Source organism: Botrytis sinoallii (genome assembly GCF_014898435.1).
Source record: "Botrytis sinoallii strain Bc 23 chromosome Unknown BSIN_001, whole genome shotgun sequence".
Taxonomy (NCBI): domain Eukaryota; kingdom Fungi; phylum Ascomycota; class Leotiomycetes; order Helotiales; family Sclerotiniaceae; genus Botrytis; species Botrytis sinoallii.
The window spans coordinates 4652841-4679843 of record NW_024066028.1 but is presented as its reverse complement, the minus strand read 5'-3'; the positions used below and the strand labels follow the sequence as shown (position 1 = coordinate 4679843).

Genomic DNA, 27003 nt, shown 5'->3' with positions numbered 1-27003 from the left:
TCTCGAGGGTAGAAGAATCATTTTGAGTCAAATTATCACATGATCTATGATACGGATCAGATCATGTGATTATCTAAGGATTTATCCGGATTTGACCAGGGTTTCTGTCTCAGATAGTAGGTTAACCAATGGAAAAGATCTTGATTTCCTACGGTAGTCCTGTATATGTCAACATCACTAAACGCAATTTCTCCGTTTCTTGATAGGAAGTGTGAATTCTTTCGACTTATTTGTTCAGGAAACGGCGATTGCCTGGAGCAAGATTACCAACATTCATATCACTTACCTACATGAGCATAAACTCCATGAAGAGCTAGGCTATTCAGCTGTTATGGGTTTACAGATAATGCCAGAGGAAAAATCAATCCTCGAAATGACAACTCACATTTCACGGGTAGCCACTGATTTATCCGCATAATCATCGATTCCCATGGTAAAAAGCTAGGGACATGAACAAACGCATTTAGCCCACTGCATCATCCAAGCCCAATCAAACTTGCAAACAGAACAAAGCGCGCTTTCCTTTTCCCAAACTATGTTCTCGGACCATAGCTGATCATGCTTCCACATCTCCATCGAAGTCCGATCCGGAATCAACAGCAGTCCCCCCACTCGCAACAGTTTCCTGAGTTAACTCGGTTTCTTGAGTTTCCCCATTTTCACCTGATTCCTCATTCTTGATGTCATATTCCTCATCACTCGTACCTTCCTGAAAGAGGGATATCAATAAGCATAGTAAGAAATAGCCAGATGAAGTGTACTCACATCCTTCATCGGAGACCTGGCTTTTGCTTTTCTACCTGGGAGACTTCGTGCTGGTGTCTCTGGGGCAATCTTGTTCTCTTTCTCATCGTAGTTATCGAATTCTAGTTCTTCGTCGTCGTCGTCACTTTCAACTTTCGAGCGCTTTTGCTTTTTCAAGGGGCTGCCTTTGGGAGCTTTGCTTTTCGTCGGAGATTGTCTTTTTCTTGGTGTTGCTAGTGGCGAGGAATTCCCATTGCCGTTTTATTCTTGGTTGAAGTCGGGCAACGCCTTTTTGAATCTCTGCCATCGCATTTGTGCAGCTGACTTGGTGGGAACGCTGAGATCCTTCGCAACTCTGTCCCAATCGATATGGCCAATATTGGCTTGCCTAAGAATGGAAACTAACAACTTCTTTTCTGCGTCGCTAGACATGACTGAATCTGAAGGTACAATGGTGTTGTGAGAATTTATATCAATGTATGTGTGGTGTGAAGGGACTGATGGACAACAAATAAGAACGGATCACTGATAATTAAGTATTTATCACCCCGCAAACTTCACATGGTCTCAAAGAAGTAAATTCTTGAGCTGAATCATTCTCCTACTTCAAATTCTCAAGGTGGATATCGTCATCAGTTGGAAACAATAAACACCCGCTTGGACACTGGTCTCCCCATTAACCTCCTCAATATTGCTTAACAATCTGAGCTATCATTTTTCTCAGCATAAAAAGTCCTAATCAGAGACATCCTCCTCCTCCTCCTCATCCTCATCCTTGACGACCTTTCTTTTCTTTGATGCAGCCTTCTTCCCTCCGTTTGTACTTTCTGCCGCATTCCCTGTCTTTTTGCCGTTTCCCGCCTTCGGTGTAACATTCATGCAGTTCTCCATTTCACCACTAACCTCGTTCTTTGCCGATTTTCCCGCAACAAGACCATGTTTTTGCTTGTATCGTATCCAACGCTTGCCTGCAGCTTTTCCTGGATGCATAGCTTTGATTCCAAGGTCCTTTGCTAGTTGCTCGTAATCTAAAATTATCTCGGCAAGCTTGATTTGTTTGAATACGGCTGCGATAAGTCTTTGGTCTTCGGCGGATTCGGTAGACATTGTGATGGGTCTTGGATTCTTTTTTTGGGCACGGGACTGCTGATCAAATACATTAGTCTTGTAATGAAAAGAGGAAGTTACCAACCAGGCGTTACTGACCGAATGTGACTTTGCGCTGGGATTTTGCAACTGCGGTGGTTGTTTGGGAGATGTGATATAAAGGTAGACATGCATTTATATAGATACACAAGGCAATGTCTAGATTTTGTTACAAGGGTGCTGAGATAAGGGAATAATTTCATTGCTTATTGTGTTTCTCCTCGTGCATTTGCATCAGAAGCCAAAGAAATACGTGTGGCTGCAGAATCTCAAGCCTCTTGTACTGAAAACAACTCATCCAGCATGTTCCCACCATCCCCAGTCTCCTGCCATTGTATACCAATCTCGAACTGGCCATTTTCCTGCTTAACCGCACTCAGCCCTTCCAATGGTTCCTTGTCTTTGTTTGTCTTCCTGCCTTTGCCTAATCCCGGTTTCGAAGTAGACGCATTCAAAGAATTGCCAATCGACTTGTCGATTTTCTTGCGCTGAGCAGGTGGCTCATTTGGTCCCTCCGTCACGGCTGCTCGCTTCCGTCCTCCATTCTTGCCCCTCTTTTTGTTGTCGAATACCGCGGCTGCCTGTCCAATATCCACATCATCAGCAGATGTTTTGTCTCCAGCTGAATCGCCAAGTGCCTCGTTGTCCGTTCAACTTTCATATCATCTCCGGATTTATTGTTCTCGCTGCCCTTGAGAAGTTTTGCCTTGAATCGATGCCAGCGCACAGCAGCAGTTCCGGGCTTGATTCCAAGAAGTGCGCCTAGTTTATTGTTGTCGACAGATGGAAGAGGATTCCAAAGACTGAGAACGGCAATGAGAAGTTTTTCGTCGTCACTCTTCTCAGAGGCGTTAGCTTTTAGAGGCATGGTTGTACACTTTTCGTAGATTTTGTGAAGTGATGGTGATTATTTGTTGGCCCTGCGTTATGATAATGGTGAAGATCGTTTGGAGATGTAAATGTATGTAAAGCTGTGAATATTATATCAACAGAGTGCAAGCGCTTTCACAGTCTCAATAAGTAATCGTCGAATGTAAATCTGAGCTCCAGTTGATTCTTTATGCATACATGCGACTGCCTATTTGAAAGACCCCTACTCCAGCATTCCGAGACCGAGTTCCATGTGGCTCTGAATCCCTGCAAGGATCTTAAGCCTCCCAAGCATCGTCCGGCCAGCCCTTCTCATTGTACGGCCATCCAAAAACCCCTGACTCTGTGCTATTTGTTCCTTTCTCCGAAGCAATCTGGTTTTCTGCTGGGTCGCTTCGTGGATTATCTCTCTCTCTCTCTCTTGCTGTTGGACTATCCTAGCATCCCCCTCCGGACGCACCTTGTACCTCCACCAACGCATGGCTGCAGCTCTAGGGTTGATTTCGAGATCTGCACCAAGCAGCGTATAATCGAGTCTAGGTAAAAGCCTTTCCTGATTTATGATGGCTGTAAGGAGTGCTACATCAGCGGTTGTTGGCCCTTCTCCAGTACGGAGCCTCGCTTTAAGTCGAAACAGACGCATACCTGCAGCTCCGCCATTGATACCGAGATCTTCCCCTAGCTTATTTGTATCTATACGAGCAGATTGCCATTGCTTGAAGACCGCAATAAGAAGCTGGGTATTGTCGCTGCGTGTCATAGCGCTACTTGTTGCTGTGCTGTGGATGCGGAAATGGATCTTTAGTGGATTTGTGTAATAGGTTATCGTAGGGTGTGGGTTGATAGAGGCTTAGGACTATCTTGCATAGATTTATTCTCACAGTCATTCAAATAGTAAAGCAAAAGTCATTAGAGAGTTAACTTCAGGTGTTTCATTGATCAATTCGTCAGCTGATTATGTTGACTTCCTGAAGATTCCATGCAGTTCGCAACTGTCTCAATGATGACCCCGAAACTCTAGTTGACTTCATCCTTAAGACCCTGCATTATGTTTAAACCAAACCAGAGTCATCAGGGACATCAAATCCAGAGCCTTCTCCTCCATTCATGAATCTCTCCTCTTTAATCTCCTTCTCCGCCTTTCCACCAGCGCCACCAGCCTTCTTGCGAGGAGCTCGGTGCTTCTGCTTCTTAGTAGGAGAAGCGACGTCGTCCATGCCCTCAATTTCATCTTCGAGACCAGCCTCTTCCTTGTTGCGCTTTTGTGCTTTGCCAGCACTAGCGATCTTTAACTCTCCAACTGTACCATTTTTCATCATTGTTACCATACGACCCCACTAGTAAAGAAGACATCAGCAATTGACCATAGTAAGAGTGTGAAATTGAAAGGCAGAGAAAACTTACACGAACGCGAGCCGCATCAGGTGTTGGAAGACCCAGATCTTCAAAGAGCTTGTCATATTCCAACTTGGGAACTTTGGCCTCCGAGACAATTTGACTTAATACCGCGGCATACCATATTTCTTTACCGGTCAAGGGGGTTTGGGACTTTGGTGGCATCCTTGTAGATTTAATTGGATAGTAGGGAAGAGTTGTGTATCGTTGAATTAGCTTGGGTTCGAAAGAATTTTGTGTGGGCGTGCAAGATTGTTCGTTGAAGGAAAGTCTTGATGGCAATTGTACGAACGTGGATGTATTTTTGTGGGATTGTGCGGAAATGTCGAACCAAAAGGTGACAGGAAATTTACAGGGTAAGAGACTCGCGAAGAGATCGGTTCGGATAGTACTAGACTAGAAGGAGCTAGTACCATATAGATAGATCGAGGCTCTCTCGAATGACTTTACGCATCTGTGCGTGCTTGAATGTTCACTATTGATGCACAACTCTGGCTGTCTCTAGTTTCTCTTGATTATCATTCCTAGATAACTTCACACTCAAATAAGACACTCTATAAGATCTTCAACGGCTGTTCAATCATGATTCATTGACTAAATCCATGCTTGCTATCCGAAATGCATTAACCCATCATGGGATTCCTCGCAGCATACCAAGTGACTGTACGCCCATCCTCTCGTCTGCCTCCCTTTCCGCATAATCTCAGACCTCATCCTCACTAGTCTCCTCCTTGACAGCTTTCTTTTGCTTGCCTTTTCCTTTTCCCGCTTTCTGGGCACCTCTGTATACGATGAGATTAGCATGCTTCACTTGAGAAATGAGAACAGACGTTAAGAACCTACTTGACTTTCTTGGTAGGAGAAGGCGCGGACTCGTCCATATACCCCTCAACTGGTACCTCGACTACTGGTCGCTTCCTTGCCGCAGCTTCATTAGGTTCCCTCGAAGCGATAAGATCCCCCATATCTCCAAAATCTCCATCTCTGAACTTCTTCATGAGATTAAACCATCTATTTTTAGAAGCTACCCGGTCGCGAAGGCCAATGGCTTCTGCCAATCTCAAGTGGTCAGGTGAGGGAAGGGGTTTGTTCTCAGGGGCGAGTTGTACCAGGACTGCAATGAGCATTTTTGAGGTCGTCGACACTTGGACTTGCAGACATATTGAGGTATTTTGTGCTAATTTGATTTGAGGGTTTGTTGTCGGATGTTGTTGTTGTGGAATCGGAGGAGAAGTATGGTATTGAGGGACGTGGAGTTGGAATGAGATTGGAAATAATGAGTTAACGTCTAGGATCCTACACAATTAATATACTGCATCTCAGATATCAGAAAGTCTCACAAATAGTTCTTCAGTTGTCCATGTAGGTCTGCATGGGTCGAGATGCTTGCATTTGATACTAACTAGACTCGTCTAGTCATGCACTTCCTTTTCCAAGAAAGTCTGACCATCGATACAATTCTCCGACACCCCCACTTTCTGTAGTCTTCCATTGCTTATTACCATGCGCAGACTCAAGCCTCGTTATCCGGGTACCAGCTTCACCCAGCCGGGCCCCGACCGCAAAACTTCTCCTTTCGATTCGCTTCCTGCCTTGGTGGTTCATTTTCTGCCGGCGCGTTTGCCTACATTGAATTTCGATCGTTTGATAGGGGAGGACTCAGGCTCGTTTGCCATCTTGTCCGATTCCTCGGCTGCTCGTTTTTTGACCGGAGACTTTTCTTCGTATTGCTGGGCAGCACTATCCTTCTTCTTTTTGTCTGCTTCTGGATCCCGAATCTTTAGATCTCCCTTCGCTCCCTCTTTGAGTTCGTCCGTGAGTCGTTTCTATACTCCTTGCGCAGAAGCATAGCTAGGCAATCCGAGTTGTTCTGCGAGAACGGTGTAGTTGGGAACTGGGAAAAGTTCCTTTTCGTTACTTGAGAACTGTGACATTGCAGCCATGAGAATTTTGAATTTATGTTCTATTGGCTGCGGTGGCATGATGATGGAATTTCGCGTGGTGGAATTTGTGTGGTTGATGTGTGGTTCTCGAGATTGGGATGAAATTACTTGAGAATTATACTATCGCAAAGACATTTCACACAATTAAATACTTTCTATCATATTCCCAAGAGCTTGTAAAAATTAAATTATTCATCCCATACCCCAGAACAATCTAGCAACATGATTTCTTTGCCTCACATATCCGCCCCTTATGCAGAGCACAGACAATCCCCTGTCAGCCACCAACCACCAATATATGCACGACTCCTTCCAGCTTAGGCTTCAGCCCTGCACAATCTAAATCCCAGCAAGCCATTATCTCAAGCCTCATCGTCGGGACCATAAGCAAAGACAGCATCCTCAAACGCTTTGTCCCCTTTATCGCTGATCTCCAACTTCACAACTGCCTTTCCCTGTCCTTTTGTCTTTCCTTTTCGTCGGGCTCGGGGGTTCAGACTCGTCGTTGTCTTCGATGGTGACCTTTCGCTTTCTACCTCTCCCACTTCCATTGCCAGCTCTATTTAAAGCTCTGTTTGCTTCTTTCTTCGGCGAGACGTTGGGGCTGGTAGGAGGAGGTTCGATTCCATGTCGTTGTTTCAGGCCTTTCCAGCGTATTCGAAGACTCTCAACCATGGCTCGGGTGATTTCTGCAGGTTCTAGCTCGGGGTGGAGAGATTGGGCGAGGGCTTTGAAATCGACTCTGTCGATCTGTTGGAGAACTCCAATCATGATTTGTTTGTCGTTGTCGTTCATTGTGGGTGGTATTGGGAAGTGTTGAAGTGATCTTGTGCTCTGTGGAAAAGAATTGGTTTGGTTGTGTTCTGACACTTATTGCACAGAGAAATAGACGTTAATATACTACTTGAGTTCTACTGTAAATTCTATAAATGGATTAGATATGCAAAGATTGGACATTAGAAGAAGAAGCGTGAAGGTTTGCTTTTCGAAGCCTGCAAGTATTCCATTTGTTTCCCGCGTCCCCGGCTGTTACCTAGTTGACCTGAAAAATATCTATCACATTCTCACATAGCCTACGCCTCGTCCTCATTCTGATATCCTCCATCATCTTCATCCTTGACAGCCAAATCTTTCATTCCCTCAATTTCCGCGCCAACCTGCACCTCCCCATCTTCCTCTTCCTGCTCATCCTCCGCATCACTAGTCTCTTCCGCAAACTTCGTAACCCTTGCTCGTCGGGACGGCAACCTGCGGGATGGTGTGACTGGCTCTTCCATTTTGACACCGAGATCCGGAGCATTTTTGTCGTAATCCATTTCCTCGTCCTTGTCTACGTCTAATTCCTCTTCCTTGATTCGACCGCGTGACTTCTTGGGGCTTCCGTGGTTGTTCTTCTTTGGACTACCTCCTGCCTTCTTTGGTGAGACTAATCCAATTTTCTTGCCGACTCCAGCTGCCTTCTTCGGAGTGATTGGGGGTGCCCCCTTTGTAAGTTTTTGTTTGTAGCGATCCCATCTGCAGCGAGCGGCCTTGGATGTAGCCACGCCGATGTAATTTGCAAGCTCTGTAGATAGTGTCAGGTTAGCGTTTGATCGCATGATTTTGCAATGAACGATGATTTGGAAATGGTTGAGGGGGAGACTGTATACCTTCGTAATCAATGCGGCCAACTTCGATTTGAGTCAACACTCCCATGAGGAGCTTCTCTTCCATGGATGCCATCTTGAGAAACAAGATCGATTGTGTATTGAAATGCTTGTTTGCGATGTAAGAGGCTTACGTTCAAGAAAGGACTAAGTAGGTTGATAATGCTTTCGAAAGACAAAAATCGAGATTGACGAAATTACCGAAGCTCTTCGTCTGCGAAATGAAACAGATATCTGCTGATGGGCATCAAGCTCTTTATAGTGGTGTTCTGCTGTTTTTCGAACGAAGCTAGACCGAAATAGAAGAATTTCTTTTGCTGATCCCAACAGACGAAGTAGGAATACTCCCGGGGGATATACGGGCTACTGGGTTTCACAGTTATGCACCAAAAGTTCATGAAATTGCCTTTTGGCATGAATTATGTCTGTATTCTAAGATCAAGCTTCAAAGTCCACAGCAAAGACGAATTCTAATCGAATTCCGCAAACAAAATCCATCCGATACCAAACCACATACCCCATTCTCAGATACTGCAAGATACCTACAACACCAAACCCGGAATAGTCCCAAAGTCAAGCCAGATCGGTGGAAATTCAACTTGTATCTAAGCTTCCCAATCTTCCTCGCCACTGTATTCGTCGACCATTCCACCCCTCCTCTTCTTCTTGTCAGGAACTTTTGTGTAGTCGATGTCCTCAAACCCAGACTCAAACCCCTCATCTTGACCATGCCCATTATAGCCTTCCCCGGTACCATCACTCGTCTGTATACTACTCTTTCTCTTTTTGATACTCTTCGTCGCACTCTTCAGAAATTTTCTCGCCGGCATTTGCATCAACCTCGCCCCCTCTTTCTCTTCCGTCAAATTTCCATCCGGGTCCTCCATCTTTCTCTTGCCAATTTTCTTAGGTGACTCTAGAACGGTTCCCTCCCTTTTGATCTCAAACTTTAGTGGCGAGCCAGGCAGACTTAATCTAGTAGCTTTGGTATTCGCTTCGACTTTTACGGGGCTATTTGCTGCTTCGTCTCTCTCCTTTCTGTCCTCTTCCCCATCTTTGTTTCCAGACTTTATTCTGTGCTTCTTCTCGTCATCTCTGCCATCATCCCCACCCGCCCTATTTGGTCTGCTAATCCCAAAACTGTTCAAAAGCCGGATCCACCTATGCCTCGCAGCATTTTGACCATTAACACCCATATCTTGCGCCAAGCGTGCGAAGTCGATCCTGCCAATCTCGATTTGCTTGAAAAGGGTCCTCATAACGAGATTATTGTTGTTGACGTCGGCAGGAGTGGGATGTACCCCATCAGTTCTAGTAAAACATCTTTTGAATCGGTGGAAGCGATGCCGAGCAGCATTCTGACCATTGACACCCATATCTTCTGCTAGACGTTTGAAATTGATGGCCCCATGTGCGCCAATATCGATTTGTTTAAAGAGAGCTGTAAGAACGAGATTGATGTCCTGGGTTTCTGCGTCGGTCGACATGATTACTGCGTGTTCGAGTTGGTTGAATGCAAATGTCAAGGTTGAGGGTGTCACTTTGGCGGAGAGAAGATACCGTTGACGTTTTGGATGTTCACGAGGATGTGATTAATTTACGAACGGCAGGTGCGAGTTGATACATCATGGTTACCTGCAGCTAGAACCAGCTCGAGTGAAACTTGAACTTTCTTTAGTTTTACGTGATCAATTGTCTGAATATTCTGATGCAAAACTTACTTTTTTTGAAATAAAACCCCTCGATTGTTCTAGCAAAATTGTCTAATCAATGAGACAAAAGGAATATTGATAACGGATGTAGCTTCAATGGTCCCCGCATACAAGGATACATGCATGGATGATGACAGAATTCTATCACATTCGGAATAATGAATTACGGAGGAGTTTTCTTTGCGCCAAATGCCACTGTTTGTATTGATTACGAGAGAAACAAATGGGAGGTTGGAGGTGATGCCTATCTAGAACTTTTCCCCAAGTTCGCTATCGCTGGCATCCTAGCTTCGTCCTTCAAGCCAAACGCCCCAACCTGTATGAATTTTCCAAATCTAGTCAGAAAGCTGCCTCATCATCGTCAAAACCCTCCTCGGATTCTTCTACCTTGATTTTGGTTTCAGCAGTGACCTCATCCTTGGTACGCTTGTTGCCACGCTTGCTCTTTGTAGTAGTCTTCTTCTTGAAAACCTTGTCCTGAGAGACCTTGTTCTTGACAAGAGATTTGTGATTATGCTTGGGTGTGACACGGAGTGCCTTGACATCCTTTCCACCGAAATCCTTGCCACCAACATGCTTTCCACCATTATCCTTTTTGATAATCTCCTGATCCTCACCACTGGCTTCGGCTTCGGTCTCCTCTGCAATGCCTGCGGCAACAACTCCCTTTTCGGCAGCCCCTTTTCCCTTGCGCACTCTAATTGCGAGACGGGACCATCGCTTTTCAGCAGCTGTCTTTTTGATTCCTAGATCTTCAGCCACGGCCTCCACGCTACTAGCCACGCACGCGTTGATTTGCTCCTTCGGAACTTTCTCGATAACAGCCCACAATAGGTCGATTTCGGCTTGAGTGAACTTGGCTTGGTGAGGTTTTTCCGACATGATTCTGGAGGGTGAAATTTCGGGTTAAGTGTGTGTGCGATTAACTTAAAGGAGGAGGTGACGAACACGTAGACTGCAATTGATGACAATCTAAGATTCTCGATGATTCGAAGAGCCGGAAGATATTTCGATATTTGTTTTTCTTTGGAGGTGTTTTGGTGCTTGTGGAAGTATCAGAACTTCGGCTATTTTATGTGTGGTGAACTAGCGCACAGGCCTTCTTGAGATTGCAACAGCACTGGGAAATGAGAGAATACTAGATATCAGCCTTCTCTTTGAGAATTGAGGTCATGGATAGATACTCCTTGAATACTTGAGGTTCATGAAATATCAAGAGAATTGATTCCACGCATGTCTGATGGGAAGTTTATCTGGTATAATCCTGAACGACTGAAACTTACAGCCGGTGGTAGATACTTTTGTCTAGAGCGCTGGTTCATGGGCGAGTGTTGCGTTTCACTATTTAGGCAATATTTCTCTCTCAACAAGGAAAAAAGTCTTTCCAGGCGCGGATTTCCATGGTGTTTATTCGAATGATCATAGAAAGCTTAAGAAACTTTCTTTGGTAGGAGATGTTTCTGCTTGTAGGTGATTATAAGGCTCACTACAAATAGAGACAAGTTGCCATCAAACGACCACTCTCCCAATCGCCACCTCTCAAACATCTGAAGAACTGTCCGCAAGGCAATACCGTATCGACAAGAAACATCAAGCTTGGATTCGACATCTTGACTTCAAACGCAAACATGCCTCCCAACCCGAGAATTGACAACAACACTCTTGTTTGGAATGCTATATCCAAACAATTTGATATCGCAGATGAGTTCAGGGGAATCTGGAATAAGCTTGACCATGATCGCTTAATTGCAGATATGGGTGTTGCCAACAAGAATGCAGCCCATCATAGATTCAGGAGATGGATATCCTCGATGGCTGAACAAAGCGGCCAGTTGAGCCCGGATAACGAGGATATGGGGGAAGCTGCAAACAACGATGAACCGCCCGCGAGGGGTCGGAAGAGGGGCGTGAAGCGTTCACTGAAGAACGTGATCAAGGCGGAAGAAAATGTGCCCGTGTTGAACAAGAAAGTTGCAGGAAAGAAATTGGCTACTGGTACGAGAAAATTAATCAAAGGATAAGAACTTAGCTGACGAGGAACAGAGACAGCAATAGCAAAAGTCTCCTTAGACATCGACGAGGATGGCCAGGAAGAAAGTTATTGAGATCAGAAACTAGGGGCTCAGGGACAAATGACTGAGGGCTAGCATGAGTAAAGGCTAGCGAAGACTACACTGGTTGAAGGCTTAGGTCGAGGACTTGCACTACAGTTATGTTATGGACTGGAAAAAGGGGCTAAAGGTGGGGGCTGATAGTGATAAATATTGAAAGTTTGGGGGCACATTGCGAGTGGCTGGTATTGTACTTTGGGACCAGATTTTACTTTGCAATTGGATCTGAAAGCTTTTCCTGTCCATCGTTGAAGTTCCCCTTCATTTTAACCACTTGAATGATTCTTGAAGAGCCATGTGCAACACCTAGCCTCCGCGCCTCTCAGATGCATGTCCTTCTCCTTGTTTTTATCTTGGTGCGAATACAATAGCTCCAAAAAGTCTTTGAGTCATTATGTATTCGTTGTGCCATAGTACAATGATGTAAGGCATGTGTGAGACAACTACAAAGCCAAACATAGTTGCATTGAGGAGATTGATTGTTGTGTTCTGCAGTGTGTACCACTGTGATACATGATTATGGATACTCCTGATGTTCATCAAAGAACAGGTGGAAGATGTGAATGCTTCAATGGTTGAAGGTGTTCAAAGTTGTCAAGTAGCACTTACTACTACTCCCAGATGGAACTCTCCAGCAGTTGGTAGGTAGTTGTTGGTTGTTTAGTCTACAGAGGTCTTTTAGTTGTTTTGATGGTCGAGGCACGGACCAACGGAACAACATTTAGGGTGCCCGACTTTGCACTTGGCCACAAGATCAATTTTATCTTTCTGAGGTCTTCCAACTTTCAAAATATCAACAACTACGATAATTATGGAAACAAAACAATCACAATGCAGTTAAGAACTCTGAATGAAATACCACAAAGGAAATTTAGATAGGAAGAATGCTATATGGACCACTTTCCGATACTGTATTTGCTTTTCTTGGGGAACGAGTAGACGGCGACGCTTCTACTCTTCCCAGCTTTATGGAGCAAATCTGACCCAAGTCCTCGCAATCTTAATAGTCAGCTTAAACAGATGGATGATAGCAGATGCTCACAAGCTCAAGAGATCTGCTTTCCTTTTTGAATCAGCGTATCATACTTCTTCTCAAATCCCGATCGAAATGCAGCTGCAACGAGTGGCACGGCTTCCAGGTATTGATCAATTGCCTCACTTCTATCAAGCTTCGGCTATATCTTAATTTGGGCTCTGGACTATCTACTTTCCTAGACCTATATCACATAAAGGGGGGAATCGTTCTAGAGGAGATCGACGTCTGAAGCGGGGTGTGCGGCTCAAACCTGGGCAAGGGGAATGGCCAGTGCTTACATTGGGCCCGAGTTGCTGGGCTTTTGTGTACGATTGGGCTGATACATTGACCTTCGCTCTCATTCATTTCGGAATTCTAGATGCACAAGAAAACTACTTATAGACATGTGCGATACAGTGGTTATTGAGTTACTCGTCTTCAAACACTCAAAATGTCTTTGAGATGGCATTGCACAGTATCTCATGCGGCATTCGCTACTATACTTCTATTTCTCGGGGTTTTTTGATGTGTATTGTTTTCGTTCCTAAACCAATTCTGGAAGCTTCATTTAATGTTACCGTGAATACACACATACAGACAACGAGTGCTGTCTGCAACATCATGTTTTCGCTTGTCTTGTATGACTAAGTACTGGGCTATTTCCATCTACAACCCCCCCTGCTTCCTCGGTTGCTCGATCGGGAGATGGTAAAAATAGGGAAGATTACATGCTCGACAGATATCACATGTCGAGTAGCGAAAAGATAGGATGAATAGCTGCGACCGAGAGAGTGTATCTGGATATTTTACACCTTCACAAAAATCCAGACGAGAGACCATGCCAGCATGATATCTATTTGTATCTCTGCATTTCTCTGCGTTCCTGAGACCCAGGAGAGAAATTATCCTACGTATCCATTGGGATCCATAGATAATGCACTGTAAGGTTTCTGAGACTTGAAGATATCATCAGGTGATGTGTATCGCTGCATGAAATACGCGTTTTGTTTTGGAATAGTAGCCGAACACTAGCTAATTACAGATTACGGAAGGTACAAGTCCGTTGTACTATTTCGGCTGATTCTTCCGGTTCAATGCCTACGATCTGGTGACAATTAAATTTGAAAGATTTGGTACGGGTATGAAGAATTTCCTCGGACGCCGATTGGTGTTCATTACCCCAGATTTTGTGGAAATCGTGCATGTGCCTTGCGGATATCGTACCGCAAAGCCTGTGGAACTAGATGGATCGTCTAATCACCACGTCGTGGAGATCCACCCACTCGACTCCATCAATCAAATCAGCGGCTTGACACGAAAGAATAAACCTTATATTAAATTAATATCAATTTATGCAGTACTCTTCTTGTGGTCACAGAGAGGTTCTTCCGTGTACTCGAAAATAGTAACTATGGCTTCATGTACTCGTGATTTTCTTCACGAGCATTGTTTGATACGGAAGATTCGATGATTTTCCTTCAGTCACAACGTTTTCTTGCATTTAGTATGCACCGTAATCTTCATTTCCGGACCGACGGGATATAATTGTTCCCTTCGCATTTCTACCGCTATCTAGGGTGGGTCGAAGTCAGTCTTTCGCCCCGTCTTGTTATTTACATAAATCATCGCTCTGCTCTATTCCTTCATCTTGGCTTGTATCATTCATTCCATTGTATTTCGATCAAAGATTTGATCAAAAGTCTTCAGAATGAAAGTATCAATTGCACTCATCACCTCTTGTGCGGTTGCTCTTGTCAGAGGCCAAGCTGCCGGATATGCAAAGTGTAAGTATTTATAGTGATAATGCTTCATATATGCTGACGATTGATAGGTGGTGGGCAGAATTGGACAGGACCGACAACCTGCGTAACGGGATTTACATGTGCATATTCAAGTGAATTCTACTCTCAATGCATGCCAGTATCAGGTTAGACATCTCCCTGAGACAATGGTTGGCATCTACTAATGTGGTACGCAGCATCCACAACTCTCACTACAAGCACCAAGCCCGCCACTACATCAACTACATCAACTACCAGGCCAGGCACCACCTCAAGCACAAGCACTACAGCTGCACCAGCGAGCACCGCTACATCCATAACTGGTTATGCTAAAACTGCAGGAACTGTTTTCCAGATCAATGGGAAGAAAACATACTTTGCAGGAACAAATTGTTATTGGTGCGGTTTCTTGACCAACAATGCAGATGTTGACTTGGTTATGTCTCATCTTGCTTCTGTAAGTGTAATGATGCCTTATCATGTAGCAACGACTAATCCGTCATAGTCTGGTCTTAAAGTACTTCGCGTCTGGGGTTTCAATGACGTCACAACAGCACAAGGTTCTGGTAGCGTTTGGTATCAATCGTTCATAGCAGGACAGTCACCAGTGATTAACACCGGTGCCAATGGCCTTCAACGTCTCGACTATGTCGTGCAATCGGCTCAGGCTCATGGAATCAGTCTCATCATCAATTTCGTTAACAATTGGAATGATTACGGCGGAATGCAAGCATATGCTACATACTACGGTATCTCCTTGACAGATTGGTACACAAACGCAGCAGCTCAAGCCCAATACAAAGCATATATTGCTGCAGTAGTAGCCCGCTACAAGACAAATACCGCAGTTTTCGCTTGGGAACTTGCTAATGAGCCTAGATGTACTGGATGTGCTACTTCAGTCATCACAAATTGGGCTACCAGCATCTCTCAATATATCAAATCTCTCGACCCCAACCACATGGTAACGGTTGGAGACGAAGGATTTGGTCTTACCGTTGCAAACGATACTTCCTACCCATTTACTGCCGGCCCTGGTACATGGTTCACAGATCTCCTTGCTATCCCAACTATCGATTTCGCTACTATTCATCTTTACCCTGGATCATGGGGAGAGGTTGATTCATGGGGATCTTCTTGGATCTCAAGTCATGCTAATGTAACTGCTGCTGCTGGTAAACCATTAGTATTGGAAGAATATGGCTCACCTACGCATCTCAATGAATTGCCTTGGCAAGGAACCGTCCTCGACACCGCAACTGCTGGGAGTATGTACTGGCAATACGGTGACACTCTTTCAACAGGCAAGACTTCAGATGATGGAAATACGATTTATTATGGAACAAGCGAATATACCACGTTGGTGACTAATCACGCCGCTGTATTGAACGCAAAAGCCGTTCCATAAAGTGGGAATGGAGTTCTGAGAGAGATTCAAGGAGAAGGAAAACGAAGGGGAGTAAGGTGGGACTGTACATAACTTTCTTAGCTGTAATAAAAATTACACACTGTCGTTACTCACCACATAGTCAAATCACCCCGCTGCGCGCCACAAGTTCCTATCTAATGATGTCTACATGAACCTTGGAGAAGAACTCAGAAAATCAATAAAACAACGTTCTTATTGTGCTTTTCTTTTGGGATTTGGCATCGTCAAATCAAATGGACGCGGACTTATAATTTTACAAAGTAAGTGCCAACCTCGTTATAATTCTTGGACACTCCTCGGGTAATTTAATATCGGCATACGCTTTTTGATGACTTATAACCACGTGCTTCTATACACCATCCGCCTTCTTCTTCCCGTGTCTAACCATCATACACTCCACGAAGTCACTCTTTCCATTTACTGGAACCACCAATCTCGCCTTCTCCTCGAACCCAAAATGCTCATAAACCTCCTTGCCCACTGGACTAGCCTCCAGATACGTCTCAACTCCGTCCTCGTCCGCCCTCTCTAATCCCCATCTCATGAGTTTTCCCGCAGCTCCATTGCCCCTATTTTCTGGCTTCGTAGCTATAATCTCCAAATACCAATGTTTCCTCTCTCCCATAATCTCTCTACGTCTTTCTATCAATGTCCCGAAAAAGTGATTCGCAACTTCTACATCACAACCTCGAGGCCATTCTGGTAAATCGTTGAGTGTGGCTACGGGAGCTGATATATCATTCCATTTTGCGTAAGAGATGATCTCTGAAGTCGGAGAGGAAGAATCTTGAATGCAGAGGAAATGGGATGAAAGATCTTGGATTTCGGAGAGGATGGAGTTGTACCACCAGGTCCATGATACGGGAGAGCGAGGGAAGCAGAGTAGGGAGATTTCGTCGGTGCTAAATGCCGAGAAATAGATGTTTGTTAGGGCTTCTGCGTCGGCAGTGGTTGCGGGACGAAGTGTGAGATTCATGGTGGAATTGAGTTTGGGGGCCAGAGATGCGGGGTAGACTTTGGACTCAGGTTATAGTATTTTGCTGTCCCAAAGAAACGATAGAAATTATGAGTTTTTTTTGGATTAATTGAGGACCATGAAGAATAACTATTGTTTTGAGTGAAAACTCACAGTATGCCAAATAGAGGAATTGTTTCGCAGTCGACCTCATCGCTATCGTCGGCGTGAGTCAGCCTCTGTTCTGCACCATGATTTGTCATCGCTAAATTTTAGTCCGAACTCAGTGAACTTCTACCTTTTGTAACTTCACAAACATCTACATCTACAACTATTTCCAACAACGACAGCGACTTTGAGTAATGTATAGCTAGAGTTGTGATCTAAGATTGAAACTGCAAGGTCGCAGTTCCACATCGCCACACAGTGAGAGTGCGGGGCCCCACACACTCAGCTGACCTTCTGGCTCCTCTTATTCCTTATTTACCAGCAACTTATCCGAACTTATATCGGGATTTCGCCTCAACATCCGGGCCATCAACAAGCATAAATTAGACTTTTGATATATTAGTCCGTTGGAGGAAAAATACACACCAAGGCTTGGGGCCACGGTCACTTTCTCCAATTTCCGTTATCCACTTTTGACCACTTTAATTTCTCGACGTTTCATCTAAGTGAATGATTCCTTTGAGCTTCTAATCTGTTTTCCTGTCGTTTGCAATATTTTGAAGAAGTCAACGTCAAGATGAAAGTTCCTTTTGCGCTTGCAGCTTTGTATCCTCTTTTTCTTTCAGCGTCTGCGAAAACGATACTTGACGTTGAACCAATATATATCGGCCATGTATTCTACCCGCCTTCCATGCATTTCTTGGCATGGACACCATCCCCTCCATCCGTCTCCAAAGAAGTAGCAGAATCACCAAAATCAACAACACCAGAATGGTGTCGAACAGCAATTGACGTATCAGACGCTGCCAACTTCTCAATTGCGCATCCTCAATTCACACGAGGCAATTTAACCAATTTACGGTTCCACAACTACTTCTCGGAAGATGCTTATATTGAGAGAAATGGGGAGCGATGGGGAGAATGTTATATTACACCTGAAAGTAGAGATATTGGGGGATGTACCACTGGAGATCGATGGTTTGGATGGGGAAAACGGACGTGGAGTTGTTGGCCTGTGATTGAGGATGTACCACATCATCAGATTATGGGAGAAGCAGAGGTGGAAATTGGGACAATGATGAGTTTGAGTGTTGGTAGTGGGTATACTGGAGCGATGGAACGACCTACATTGGCCCAAGAAACTGGAAGACCGATGGGTAGTGAAGTTAAGGCAGCATTTACGGCGGTTATGACGGGGTCCAATTATTGAATGAAAGGTTTTTGTTTATCATGATCATTGTTGAACAATTCTGCTGGGCTCCGCTTTATTTGTTCGTGAGCATTGTCGATGAAGCAACGGCTGAAGTGTTACTATGCTAATCATCTCCGCAAAATCAAGACTGCTCCCTCCACCAGACTATTCCCCTCGCTCAATGTCTCCCGGATAAAATTTATCGTGATCAGGACTGAGTCTACGTGGGATGACATGGTCCGCAAGTAGTGTATCTTGTCGAAACATTCCTTCACTTCTCTAGCGCTTCTCACGTTTGTAGCTCTCCAAATTCAAGTATTAAAGACCCAATTGCGCTTCCTCCTTTGTTTTCTTACATCTTCAAAAAAGCTACCTTTCTTCCCGTGGCAATTGATGAGCAACTTCCTTTTCTCACCTTCCTTTTCTCACCTGATTCAATGGAAGATTTAAAAGGTGTGTAGCCAATATATCCACACTAGGATAATCAGCACTTATGGGCCTCAAAATATTGTTATGGACTATGTCATGTTGTCGTTCAGCGTCTATTTCGAACATCATAGTTGTTGAAAGCATGAGTAGTTTGACAAGGACGGCAAAAGAGAAAGATGCAACAACACCAGAGAACAGTATGGCAGTAAAAATAGACCTATTGTGTTACCACGATAGTTCACCTAGCAGTCTTGCGTTTTAATCTGATCTCCAACCCAAAGTTAACGAATTATCTTCACCCCGAGAGGCTGAACTTATCATTTACTCTTTTTTTTCTCTTCGCATGGCAATACCTTTTGGATTCTAGTCTGCGTTGATTACTAGATTTGATACAACTTCGAGTGAATTTCCTCATAAACGTACCCCTGATCAAACATACTGGCTGCTACGCAATTCAATCCTCCCCACTACTCTGTTCTCGGGGCACTGGAGGAAATCCTATAAAAGCTATCATAGAGACTCTCTGTATGGAACAAGCAACATTGATCCGGCGAACGCAGATTGACTAGGAGTCAGTGGTGAAGTTGTGAATTGTTGTATTGTAAAGCACTCCTACTCAACATGGTGTCTCAAACACGGAGAAATATCATTGCCCCCAGCGCGGAGAGGAATGTTTGATCGATTATTGTCATCTCGTAGAACGGGAATCTAGTGACAATAGAGAGTCATAAGTGGCAACAACGACAAGTTATCATACTATCACACAATGCCCAAGTCACCCCGAAATAATTGTTGCCATTGGCCAGGAACTGGACCCGTTAAACATAATCATTATTTCTTTTCTGGACTCAAAGCAACAAGTATGTCTTTGTAATGTCAATAGCTAGTCTCTCTGCGGTCTCTATCACAATGGCAATGTTGGAGAGTTATATACAGGTATGAGGACAAATTAACGGACTTATTGGCAGGCATTCACTCTTAGCCTTCGGTGGAAAATCAAACGTAGTACTTTCACTTGATTTGTGGCAGTTCCGTTTCTTCCAAGGATACTAATTTTGTATCAACCTGTTGTCCTTGATTCACCCTATCTTCTATCTTGATGCGTACTTCCGTCATTTCCAAAGGATATAAAAGAGACATTCTTCTCTTTTCTTAATGGCTATACAATGGACGAAGATAGTTCACCAAGAAAATGGGGTTTTCGGATTTTCCGTGCTGTAAAAACGTCGAGGTTGGAGTTTCGGAAGGCACGTCGCTTTTACTGATTTCCTATTACTTGCTTCAGAGGAATAAGTATAGAGAGGGGTGGCTGATATGGCAAGCGTAACAGTGTATGAAATCGACAACAGTAGTTACATGTCGGCGATGAAAATGCCATAGGATACGAACATTGAACAACAATCACAAGAAAACGATGATCTTTCAGTAATTTGAGTAAATTACGGTTCTCAACAACAATTGGAACATAATATTAAATCTCCTCGCTTTGCATTCATTCTAAGGCCCTCTCAAAATGGACACCCTGCTTCGAAATGCAAGTTGCTACGAGAACAAACGATATGGAAATTGACCGTCTCGAGATCTTTATATACATAGGTAGCCAAGGGTAGATCCATTAAAGGTATTACTTTCAGAGAGTGGCAGTATTCACTCGAAACTATATGACTTGTGAAGTGTCTTCAGGAGTCACACCCATGTTCATAAACTGTATGATAATTTTCAGATTATCCATCACCTTCCGTCTTCTACCACAAGGTCGAGTGCTCCTTCCACGACCATAATGTTCATACCCACTCCCAGATTAAATTTATCCACATCCACTCATCCCATTGACGTAACCAATATGAACGTCCATCAAACAAATTCAATAGGAGATATAGTTCAGTGGTAGAATACACACCTCTCAGTGTGATTCCGAAGATTGAAAAGATTTATGAAAATGAGTCGTGCCTTGGTGATCCGGCAGTTGGAAGATTCTACCGTGAGTGTGTGAGAGGGAAGTTCGATTCTTTCTGTCTCCATATTTTGGCGCGGAATGCGATTTTGTGAGATTTTTTTCTGTTCTTGCCAAATGTTGTTAATCGGTAGCCCTTGCATTTTGTTTGGTCTACCCGCTTCAAGGTGAGTCAAAACGGATAACAAGTAGTTGAATAATTTATCCTGCATAGCATCGTGGGTATCTAGAGACAGATCATTCCTGCACGTCGTCATTCAGAGTTTGATTCGAATTATTTATTCCTCTGTTGGCTATATCCACAAGCCCGAAATCTTTTTGCACAACCTGGATTTGTGGATCAGACCCCTTTATAAGAATGACAGTGATCTCCTTAGATCTCTCCTCCATTGCGTCGGCGGTAGGTTTGCACCAAAACTCTCTGTTTGATCCTCTCATGATCAATGCCAGCGGTGATGATTTCCATACTGGTACTTGCTGTCTATCCATAACAGTAATCACAGCCACGAGACAGACCAGTGAAAGGACTGCCAGGGTTGCAGGAAATGCTATCCACGGCCATTGAACGCGCAAACATGTTGCATAGTGTAGGACTTTCCCAACAGCGGGATCTGAAAAGTTACTGTTCCCATGCGTTCGTATCCAAGCTGTAGCTATGTCTGAAATATTTGAAAATGTTTCCTGTATATCTTCAAATTCAATGTAGCCATCATCATACAAGTCAAACATCATTCGAGGGCCAACCAATCCACCAAATGCAGTTTTCCTACTAACTCCTGGATAAATGCTTAGAGTTAATCCCGGGCTTGATACAGTACCCTCCAAGTTGTCGCCCAACATATCAAACAAGAATGGAACGCCGCGCAACATCATACTTGCCATCAGGTATAAGCAATGATGTGAAAACAGGGATGATACTATGTCATCTTCAACTTGAGATGGGATGAAAGACCTGTTAAAAGCAAGCCATCGTGAAGAAGTGTCAATTTTATAGCCTTGTTCTGACAACCCCTCCCTTTCTCTATCCGTTACACAGTGTGTATCAATCATTCCTATCCAAGTTTCACCGCTGAAATCCCATCCATCACCGGGTTCTAAACTAACACCCCAAGCATCTGTCGCAGTGCTGGAAACCAGGTGTTCAGTAAGCCGAGTTCCGTTTATCGTTGCATTGTACGTGCGGACACATGCCTGCAGCGAACATACCGCCGCACCATGTCCTTGGAGCCGCCAAGGATTCGATGCCAGTGTCATATTATGATCTATCCAAGGCCTCGACATGTCTGCATCGAGTCGTTTGATTGGGTCTATGGTCCTCGGAACTATTATATACATTTTCTCGCCGGGCGCGCTGCCAGCTGGATCGTTCCAAATTCTCGATATTACTAGTCGGATGGGGTCAAGGCCTTCAAGTCTCATCGTTGTCTCATCAATTGTCGAATTAATCTAATAACCAATCAATGGGTCTTCCGGATCAGGAGGATAGTCTCCCACGTAAAGACTAGTTGTTGCGATAGAGCCCAAAGATCCAGCACAATATTCTGTTCCGGAAGTAATATTAGTGTTAGCCTCTTCATCATAACAGGTAGTCTCGAGGATGAGTTTACCCGATATATCTTCACAGCTGCAGCAGTATGCCAGTGTCTCATATGTCTCTGAAAATGTGCAGTTTCCTGTTATACATTGCCAGGTCATCCAGTCTTCTGGGGCGTAAATTGCAGATTTAATTGGTAATCCGGAAGTAGGGTCCATCAATGTGCTGTGTACATTGTCAAACTGGTTGGCTCTGGGCAAAGTCGCCTCAATATTCAGTGTTGCTACCTCGCAATCGTATGGCAAAACTAGTTGCTGGATCAAAGGATCAATAGCGACCGCAGCTATCAATATTATGGCACCAAGTCCAGTGAGTGGATTTCGAATATGCTCAGAGAACAATAACTGGATGGAGCCCCATGGTCCACGAGTAGCTCTATCATAACAAACGATGTCGTAAAGTGGACGACGGGAAGAAAACCAAAACCACTGAAGCTGTCCAATGCACGAAGTGACAATGAAAATCAAACACGTTTTAAACACAAGACCGTGTATAGATAGAAGTGTGTTGATTGATATTTGGAACGGCCACTCTGGTAAAGGTTTTCCTGCATTGGGGTATAGTGTCGCGACAATAATGAATGGACAAGCAATGACGATAAGGCTTGCAAAGAATTCCCACTTCCAGTCAACATAATACTCCATCAAACAATGGCGAATGTCATGGAATTTGGCTTGGGATCGCGATGAGATCGATTTGATAGCTATATCCGATGTACGACTACTGGAATCGAGAAGAGAAGATGCATCACTGAATGAGGAAGAAAGTTGCGGTATCGATTCAAATTCGTGACCTATTGGTTTGCTCTGAGGCCGAGATTGACGTCTTAAGCTTGGTGGAGTGATATCGATTTCGCCGAAATCCAGGCTAGGGAGGCTCGGATGAGTCGCCACCGTATTCTCGGTGCTCTGATCGGACATTTCGAAAAAAGATTCAAAGTTTGAGAGGAAAGCAAAGATTTCCACAATATTGATCCTGGAGGTTGAGAATTAATTGATGAATTTGAATAGATCGTGAGGCTTAAAGTAAATAGTGACTAGATCTGAATTCAGGCTTAGTAGGGCCAGTCTTTTGATAGTCTGTATGTAAGATTATAACGGCATTGTAAACATATTTTCCCAATCAAAGAAGGACGAAGTAAAATATCTTTGTCCGAGTCATGAGAAAATGTTTCTCTTGCAGATAAAATCCCCCACGAATGCAGGAGACGGGCGTAGGAATTGTATAGACTTTGCCACAGAAAATTTCCAGCGCCTTTGTTGCCAATGCATCGAAGTGTGCCCATTCCAAGAAAAGTGGCATAGAGATGCACGTGTGAATGGACGATTGGAGCTCGTTTAAGCAGTGAGAAATTTGCTCTTAAGTTGAATTACCAGACATGCATTTCATTAATAAGATATCTAAAGATTACCAATTTTACGAAACACAGCCTTGTGGATAAAATTATCCCGGTACAAGTTGATTCGCATTGTCACGTTTTGCAAGTACTCGTGATGAAATAGCTTGTTGGGCTCTCAATTATATCCATATCGCTAGAAATTCATCATCTAATTACAAACATCTTCATATCACCCTCTTATCCTTTTCTCTACTTCACTGTCTCAGATGATAAAATTGGTTCTCCCATTCCACCATTCTTCCTTCTCGGATCCTCTCATCTACTTATTTGAGGTCTTCAGTTCGTGTTTTTCTTTCGATTTCACGACACCAATTGGTTGGAGAATACGAATATGGAAAGTTCAAAGATCTCATTGCCACAATCAGTATTTTCGATAACGCCTTCCTTCCTCGACACGCTTCAATTTCTCTCTTCTGACGCTCTAATATCCACTTTGTCAGTCTGAAAGCTACCAAACGAACGATATCACAGTACAAACTATTTATTTGAAGAAGAAATGCATGTCGGCAGCTATATCAAGGCTCAGAATAATATCATCTTTCTAATTTCACCTGGATCTCCAACTCCCAGGCTCTCGAGCTATAAGCTACATTGATACGTGCAATCTCATACAAATAATCTGATTAAGAAGTCTTAAAAGCTTAGCTCCATCTTGGTTTGTTTATAAGGATAAGTTTTTGAATAGAAACGCAGCCAAAAAGAGCTGACAAAGACATCGGAACTAACTAATGGGGCTGAAACATACCAAGTGAGATTTTTTTGTAGAAGTATCTTCTTCCTGGGCCATTTTTCAATGAAAGAAACATTATAGAGAATATCAAACTCTCAAGTGCCTAGCTTCTCTACGGATCCACAATAGCTCACTCGAATTGACTCATTGAGAATAGTGTGAGAGGTATTTATCCAAGGGGTGAATAGACAATTTATTATTGACTCATGTTTCCAAGCTCAACTTCTCATTGAGAAGTCTGACCTGCAGATTCACTCACTGTATGGCAAAACTTAGTAGCAAGACTTCGATCCATCCTACACCCAATCCTATCACATTATCATGTGAACAGTACAACTGTCAATTCCAAGAACCCGCAACACTATGAAGACTCATTACCCTTAAACATCAAGGATCCAAGAATGGGTAAACCTTGAATTCGTACAGGGCTGGATACCATCGAAAGCATGAGTGTGGCATAAGTCATCGCCATATACAGGGATACCATGAGAATTTGAGTTACAAGCATTAGATTGAAGATCTAAATGACAGGGCTTATCATCAACTTGACAATGAACTATTTCGGCAACAATGAGAATGAAATATGGATTTCTAATGAAAAGGGTATAACACAACTGAGAATTTCTGCTCATGTCATGTGATCAAACCCCGAAAAGCCAGTAAGAATATCAGGAAAAGTAAATCTGATTACAGAAAAAATTCAAATTTCATATTGGCTTTCAAGGACTGAATCAAACGCGCTTCCTGCTAGAAAGAAGAACGTTGTTCACCTGAGTTCTTAAGCACGTCCCAATTCTCTACAAAGCGGGCCTCCTAATTTAAGCGAATGAATCTAAGTATGATCTTGTTTCCTTCGCCAGAAGTACAGTACTCAGCTGAGACTCCCACTGGTAGTGCGGATCTGTAATGATTTTAATTGAATTTCCGAACATCTCTACTAGCCGCTTAAGGTCAATCTACCATTTCACTGTCGAAACTCAACCAAGAAGATTCAAAAATGTTCCGCAATATCCTGCCCCACTCTTCACTTCAGCTTCCCCCCTCAGTCTTCCAACTTTACTGTATATAAAGACTGAATAATCTTAATTACCCAACTATCAAGATAAAAGCATGAAGAAGCATACCATACTATTGGGGTATACTTGAAGACTTTCAATCAGCACACATTGATATGAAGTACAGATTTTTTATTCTCAAGTCAGAGGGGCTTAGGCTCGAACAATAATCGTCGGAAGGAAGATTGTGACTTCAAAATTATGATTGTGATTTAAAATTTCATGACAGTGCTCAAATGTTTGACGATAAAACTTATTTACACGCAACAAAAGATTTTGCTTATACAAAAGCCAAGACTCCCGACGATGAAAGAAATCCCTGGTCAAAACCTAAAAGATAAAAATTTCACGTACGTCTTGTCCAATTCGAACGCACCTTCAACCTGCAAAAACTCGCCATATTCTCCCATGTCGTCCTATCCTCTGCACTTAGTCTTTTACTCGAGAGTAGCAGAATTGCTCCAATCTTCGAGAAAACTATATACCTGATCTTGAGGGAGATTCCAAAATGGTTGTGTATTCGGTGATTGAATCAATAAATTTTATTCAATGAATGTATCGGAGTCTTAAGCTCAGCCAAGTAAGATAATAAAATATGGAAGGTGCGGATATATTCACTCCCCAAGTAGATGACAAGGACACAGAGGAAGAAGGGGGAAGATAAGGTTTTCGTTTTCTATATATACCACAAACAAACCAAAGACTTCTCACTGCATCCAATAGGAATCAGTTCACCGAAGCTATAAAATAATAATTCAATCTCTACAGAACATGCAGCAATAGGAGAAGTCCTACCTATCACTTCCAGAAGGCCGAGTCCCTTCATCCCTCACAGAAAATTCTCGTTAAACTAAGCGAGATGTTTGAATAAAGGACAACGATTAGCTTTTTTTGACGGTCATTATCAATGAATGACAGTAACTGAGAGCGTGATTTATGATAATTCCTTGCTACCATTGAAAGATGTAACACAGTTGACGACGACGGCAAAGAAGATAAGCTTTTAACAAGCCTCCAAATATTCTGAGCAAAACCTTCGCAATGCGAGTGCACCTTCACAACTTGACGACGGGTGACAGAAATTCCAAAGCCGCATGTCCTCGATACGAGCATTTGTACGATTCTTCAATTGAAGCTTCAAACACCAAAAAACTCAAGTATATATGCGTCGTGATTTCCCAAAACTCTTTCCCCAGTCCCCACTTCTTTTGAAATCCGAATTTTTTCACTGAAGTTGATCATCCACGCTAAAACTTTTCATTCTTCAAAGCACTAGATTTGATTGAAAATTGTGCCTCAATCATCCAATCTGAGCAAAGCCCGTCTCGGGATATGTATTCGTGTGAAATTTCACTCTACATCCTCTGGGTCCCTGAACTTATTCTCCTGACTAGATATATCAGAACCAAAACTTAACTTCATTGTATGTCTGTCTATCAGCAGTTCTCAAGTAACTGAAATCTCTACAACGTAACAGCTAAGTTGGAAATGTAAAATAATGAATAAAACCCGTCCATATGCGAAGTACTCTAAGCATCTTATCCTAGATGCATAGGAATGGATCGAAAATGGGGGAGTACCTAAATTGTTTACCCAGATTGACATTTCCCATTTTCGAATTTCTCCCTTACGTTCTTCAAAACTCCCAATCACAATCTCATCTCCACTAAGCCACCTTCACCACATCACCCAACATTCCACTCGAGCCGCCTCCAGATTCACTCGCACTAACCAA

The 27003-nt window shown here is 43.4% G+C and overlaps 17 protein-coding genes across 17 annotated transcripts; 3 read left to right on the top strand and 14 right to left on the bottom strand.

Moving 5' to 3' along the window:
* Positions 1–204: 204 nt before the first annotated feature.
* EAF02_001011 (uncharacterized protein) lies at positions 205–1176 on the bottom strand (the record flags this gene model as incomplete). The annotated part of the gene is made up of 3 exons (XM_038897059.1): positions 205–709; positions 766–967; positions 1031–1176. 3 exons carry the CDS (start codon positions 1174–1176, stop codon positions 557–559), a joined length of 501 nt encoding a protein of 166 aa, XP_038763918.1. The 3' UTR covers positions 205–556.
* A 303-nt stretch (positions 1177–1479) lies between these two features.
* Positions 1480–2025, bottom strand: EAF02_001010 (uncharacterized protein; the record flags this gene model as incomplete). Its single annotated transcript, XM_038897058.1, has 2 exons — positions 1480–1887; positions 1951–2025. The coding sequence occupies 2 exons, from the start codon at positions 2023–2025 to the stop codon at positions 1480–1482; spliced, it is 483 nt and encodes a 160-aa protein (XP_038763917.1).
* Positions 2026–2159: 134 nt separating this feature from the next.
* Positions 2160–2758, bottom strand: EAF02_001009 (uncharacterized protein; the record flags this gene model as incomplete). Its single annotated transcript, XM_038897057.1, has 2 exons — positions 2160–2471; positions 2546–2758. 2 exons carry the CDS (start codon positions 2756–2758, stop codon positions 2160–2162), a joined length of 525 nt encoding a protein of 174 aa, XP_038763916.1.
* Positions 2759–2983: 225 nt separating this feature from the next.
* EAF02_001008 (uncharacterized protein) lies at positions 2984–3520 on the bottom strand (the record flags this gene model as incomplete). Its single annotated transcript, XM_038897056.1, has 1 exon — positions 2984–3520. The coding sequence occupies one exon, from the start codon at positions 3518–3520 to the stop codon at positions 2984–2986; it is 537 nt and encodes a 178-aa protein (XP_038763915.1).
* Positions 3521–3812: 292 nt separating this feature from the next.
* EAF02_001007 (uncharacterized protein) lies at positions 3813–4320 on the bottom strand (the record flags this gene model as incomplete). The annotated part of the gene is made up of 2 exons (XM_038897055.1): positions 3813–4097; positions 4165–4320. 2 exons carry the CDS (start codon positions 4318–4320, stop codon positions 3813–3815), a joined length of 441 nt encoding a protein of 146 aa, XP_038763914.1.
* Positions 4321–4764: 444 nt separating this feature from the next.
* EAF02_001006 (uncharacterized protein) lies at positions 4765–5282 on the bottom strand (the record flags this gene model as incomplete). The annotated part of the gene is made up of 2 exons (XM_038897054.1): positions 4765–4937; positions 4999–5282. The coding sequence occupies 2 exons, from the start codon at positions 5280–5282 to the stop codon at positions 4859–4861; spliced, it is 363 nt and encodes a 120-aa protein (XP_038763913.1). The 3' UTR covers positions 4765–4858.
* A 474-nt stretch (positions 5283–5756) lies between these two features.
* EAF02_001005 (uncharacterized protein) lies at positions 5757–6137 on the bottom strand (the record flags this gene model as incomplete). The annotated part of the gene is made up of 2 exons (XM_038897053.1): positions 5757–5954; positions 5988–6137. 2 exons carry the CDS (start codon positions 6135–6137, stop codon positions 5757–5759), a joined length of 348 nt encoding a protein of 115 aa, XP_038763912.1.
* A 381-nt stretch (positions 6138–6518) lies between these two features.
* EAF02_001004 (uncharacterized protein) lies at positions 6519–6893 on the bottom strand (the record flags this gene model as incomplete). Its single annotated transcript, XM_038897052.1, has 1 exon — positions 6519–6893. One exon carries the CDS (start codon positions 6891–6893, stop codon positions 6519–6521), a length of 375 nt encoding a protein of 124 aa, XP_038763911.1.
* Positions 6894–7171: 278 nt separating this feature from the next.
* EAF02_001003 (uncharacterized protein) lies at positions 7172–7820 on the bottom strand (the record flags this gene model as incomplete). Its single annotated transcript, XM_038897051.1, has 2 exons — positions 7172–7662; positions 7748–7820. The coding sequence occupies 2 exons, from the start codon at positions 7818–7820 to the stop codon at positions 7172–7174; spliced, it is 564 nt and encodes a 187-aa protein (XP_038763910.1).
* A 529-nt stretch (positions 7821–8349) lies between these two features.
* On the bottom strand, positions 8350–9231 carry EAF02_001002 (uncharacterized protein; the record flags this gene model as incomplete). The annotated part of the gene is made up of 1 exon (XM_038897050.1): positions 8350–9231. The coding sequence occupies one exon, from the start codon at positions 9229–9231 to the stop codon at positions 8350–8352; it is 882 nt and encodes a 293-aa protein (XP_038763909.1).
* A 564-nt stretch (positions 9232–9795) lies between these two features.
* On the bottom strand, positions 9796–10338 carry EAF02_001001 (uncharacterized protein; the record flags this gene model as incomplete). Its single annotated transcript, XM_038897049.1, has 1 exon — positions 9796–10338. One exon carries the CDS (start codon positions 10336–10338, stop codon positions 9796–9798), a length of 543 nt encoding a protein of 180 aa, XP_038763908.1.
* Positions 10339–11084: 746 nt separating this feature from the next.
* EAF02_001000 (uncharacterized protein) lies at positions 11085–11561 on the top strand (the record flags this gene model as incomplete). Its single annotated transcript, XM_038897048.1, has 2 exons — positions 11085–11451; positions 11500–11561. 2 exons carry the CDS (start codon positions 11085–11087, stop codon positions 11559–11561), a joined length of 429 nt encoding a protein of 142 aa, XP_038763907.1.
* Positions 11562–14290: 2729 nt separating this feature from the next.
* EAF02_000999 (uncharacterized protein) lies at positions 14291–15771 on the top strand (the record flags this gene model as incomplete). The annotated part of the gene is made up of 4 exons (XM_038897047.1): positions 14291–14366; positions 14414–14509; positions 14561–14820; positions 14869–15771. The coding sequence occupies 4 exons, from the start codon at positions 14291–14293 to the stop codon at positions 15769–15771; spliced, it is 1335 nt and encodes a 444-aa protein (XP_038763906.1).
* A 370-nt stretch (positions 15772–16141) lies between these two features.
* Positions 16142–16768, bottom strand: EAF02_000998 (uncharacterized protein; the record flags this gene model as incomplete). The annotated part of the gene is made up of 1 exon (XM_038897046.1): positions 16142–16768. The coding sequence occupies one exon, from the start codon at positions 16766–16768 to the stop codon at positions 16142–16144; it is 627 nt and encodes a 208-aa protein (XP_038763905.1).
* Positions 16769–17492: 724 nt separating this feature from the next.
* EAF02_000997 (uncharacterized protein) lies at positions 17493–18125 on the top strand (the record flags this gene model as incomplete). The annotated part of the gene is made up of 1 exon (XM_038897045.1): positions 17493–18125. One exon carries the CDS (start codon positions 17493–17495, stop codon positions 18123–18125), a length of 633 nt encoding a protein of 210 aa, XP_038763904.1.
* Positions 18126–20727: 2602 nt separating this feature from the next.
* On the bottom strand, positions 20728–21909 carry EAF02_000996 (uncharacterized protein; the record flags this gene model as incomplete). Its single annotated transcript, XM_038897044.1, has 1 exon — positions 20728–21909. One exon carries the CDS (start codon positions 21907–21909, stop codon positions 20728–20730), a length of 1182 nt encoding a protein of 393 aa, XP_038763903.1.
* A 27-nt stretch (positions 21910–21936) lies between these two features.
* Positions 21937–23004, bottom strand: EAF02_000995 (uncharacterized protein; the record flags this gene model as incomplete). The annotated part of the gene is made up of 1 exon (XM_038897043.1): positions 21937–23004. The coding sequence occupies one exon, from the start codon at positions 23002–23004 to the stop codon at positions 21937–21939; it is 1068 nt and encodes a 355-aa protein (XP_038763902.1).
* Positions 23005–27003: the final 3999 nt, after the last annotated feature.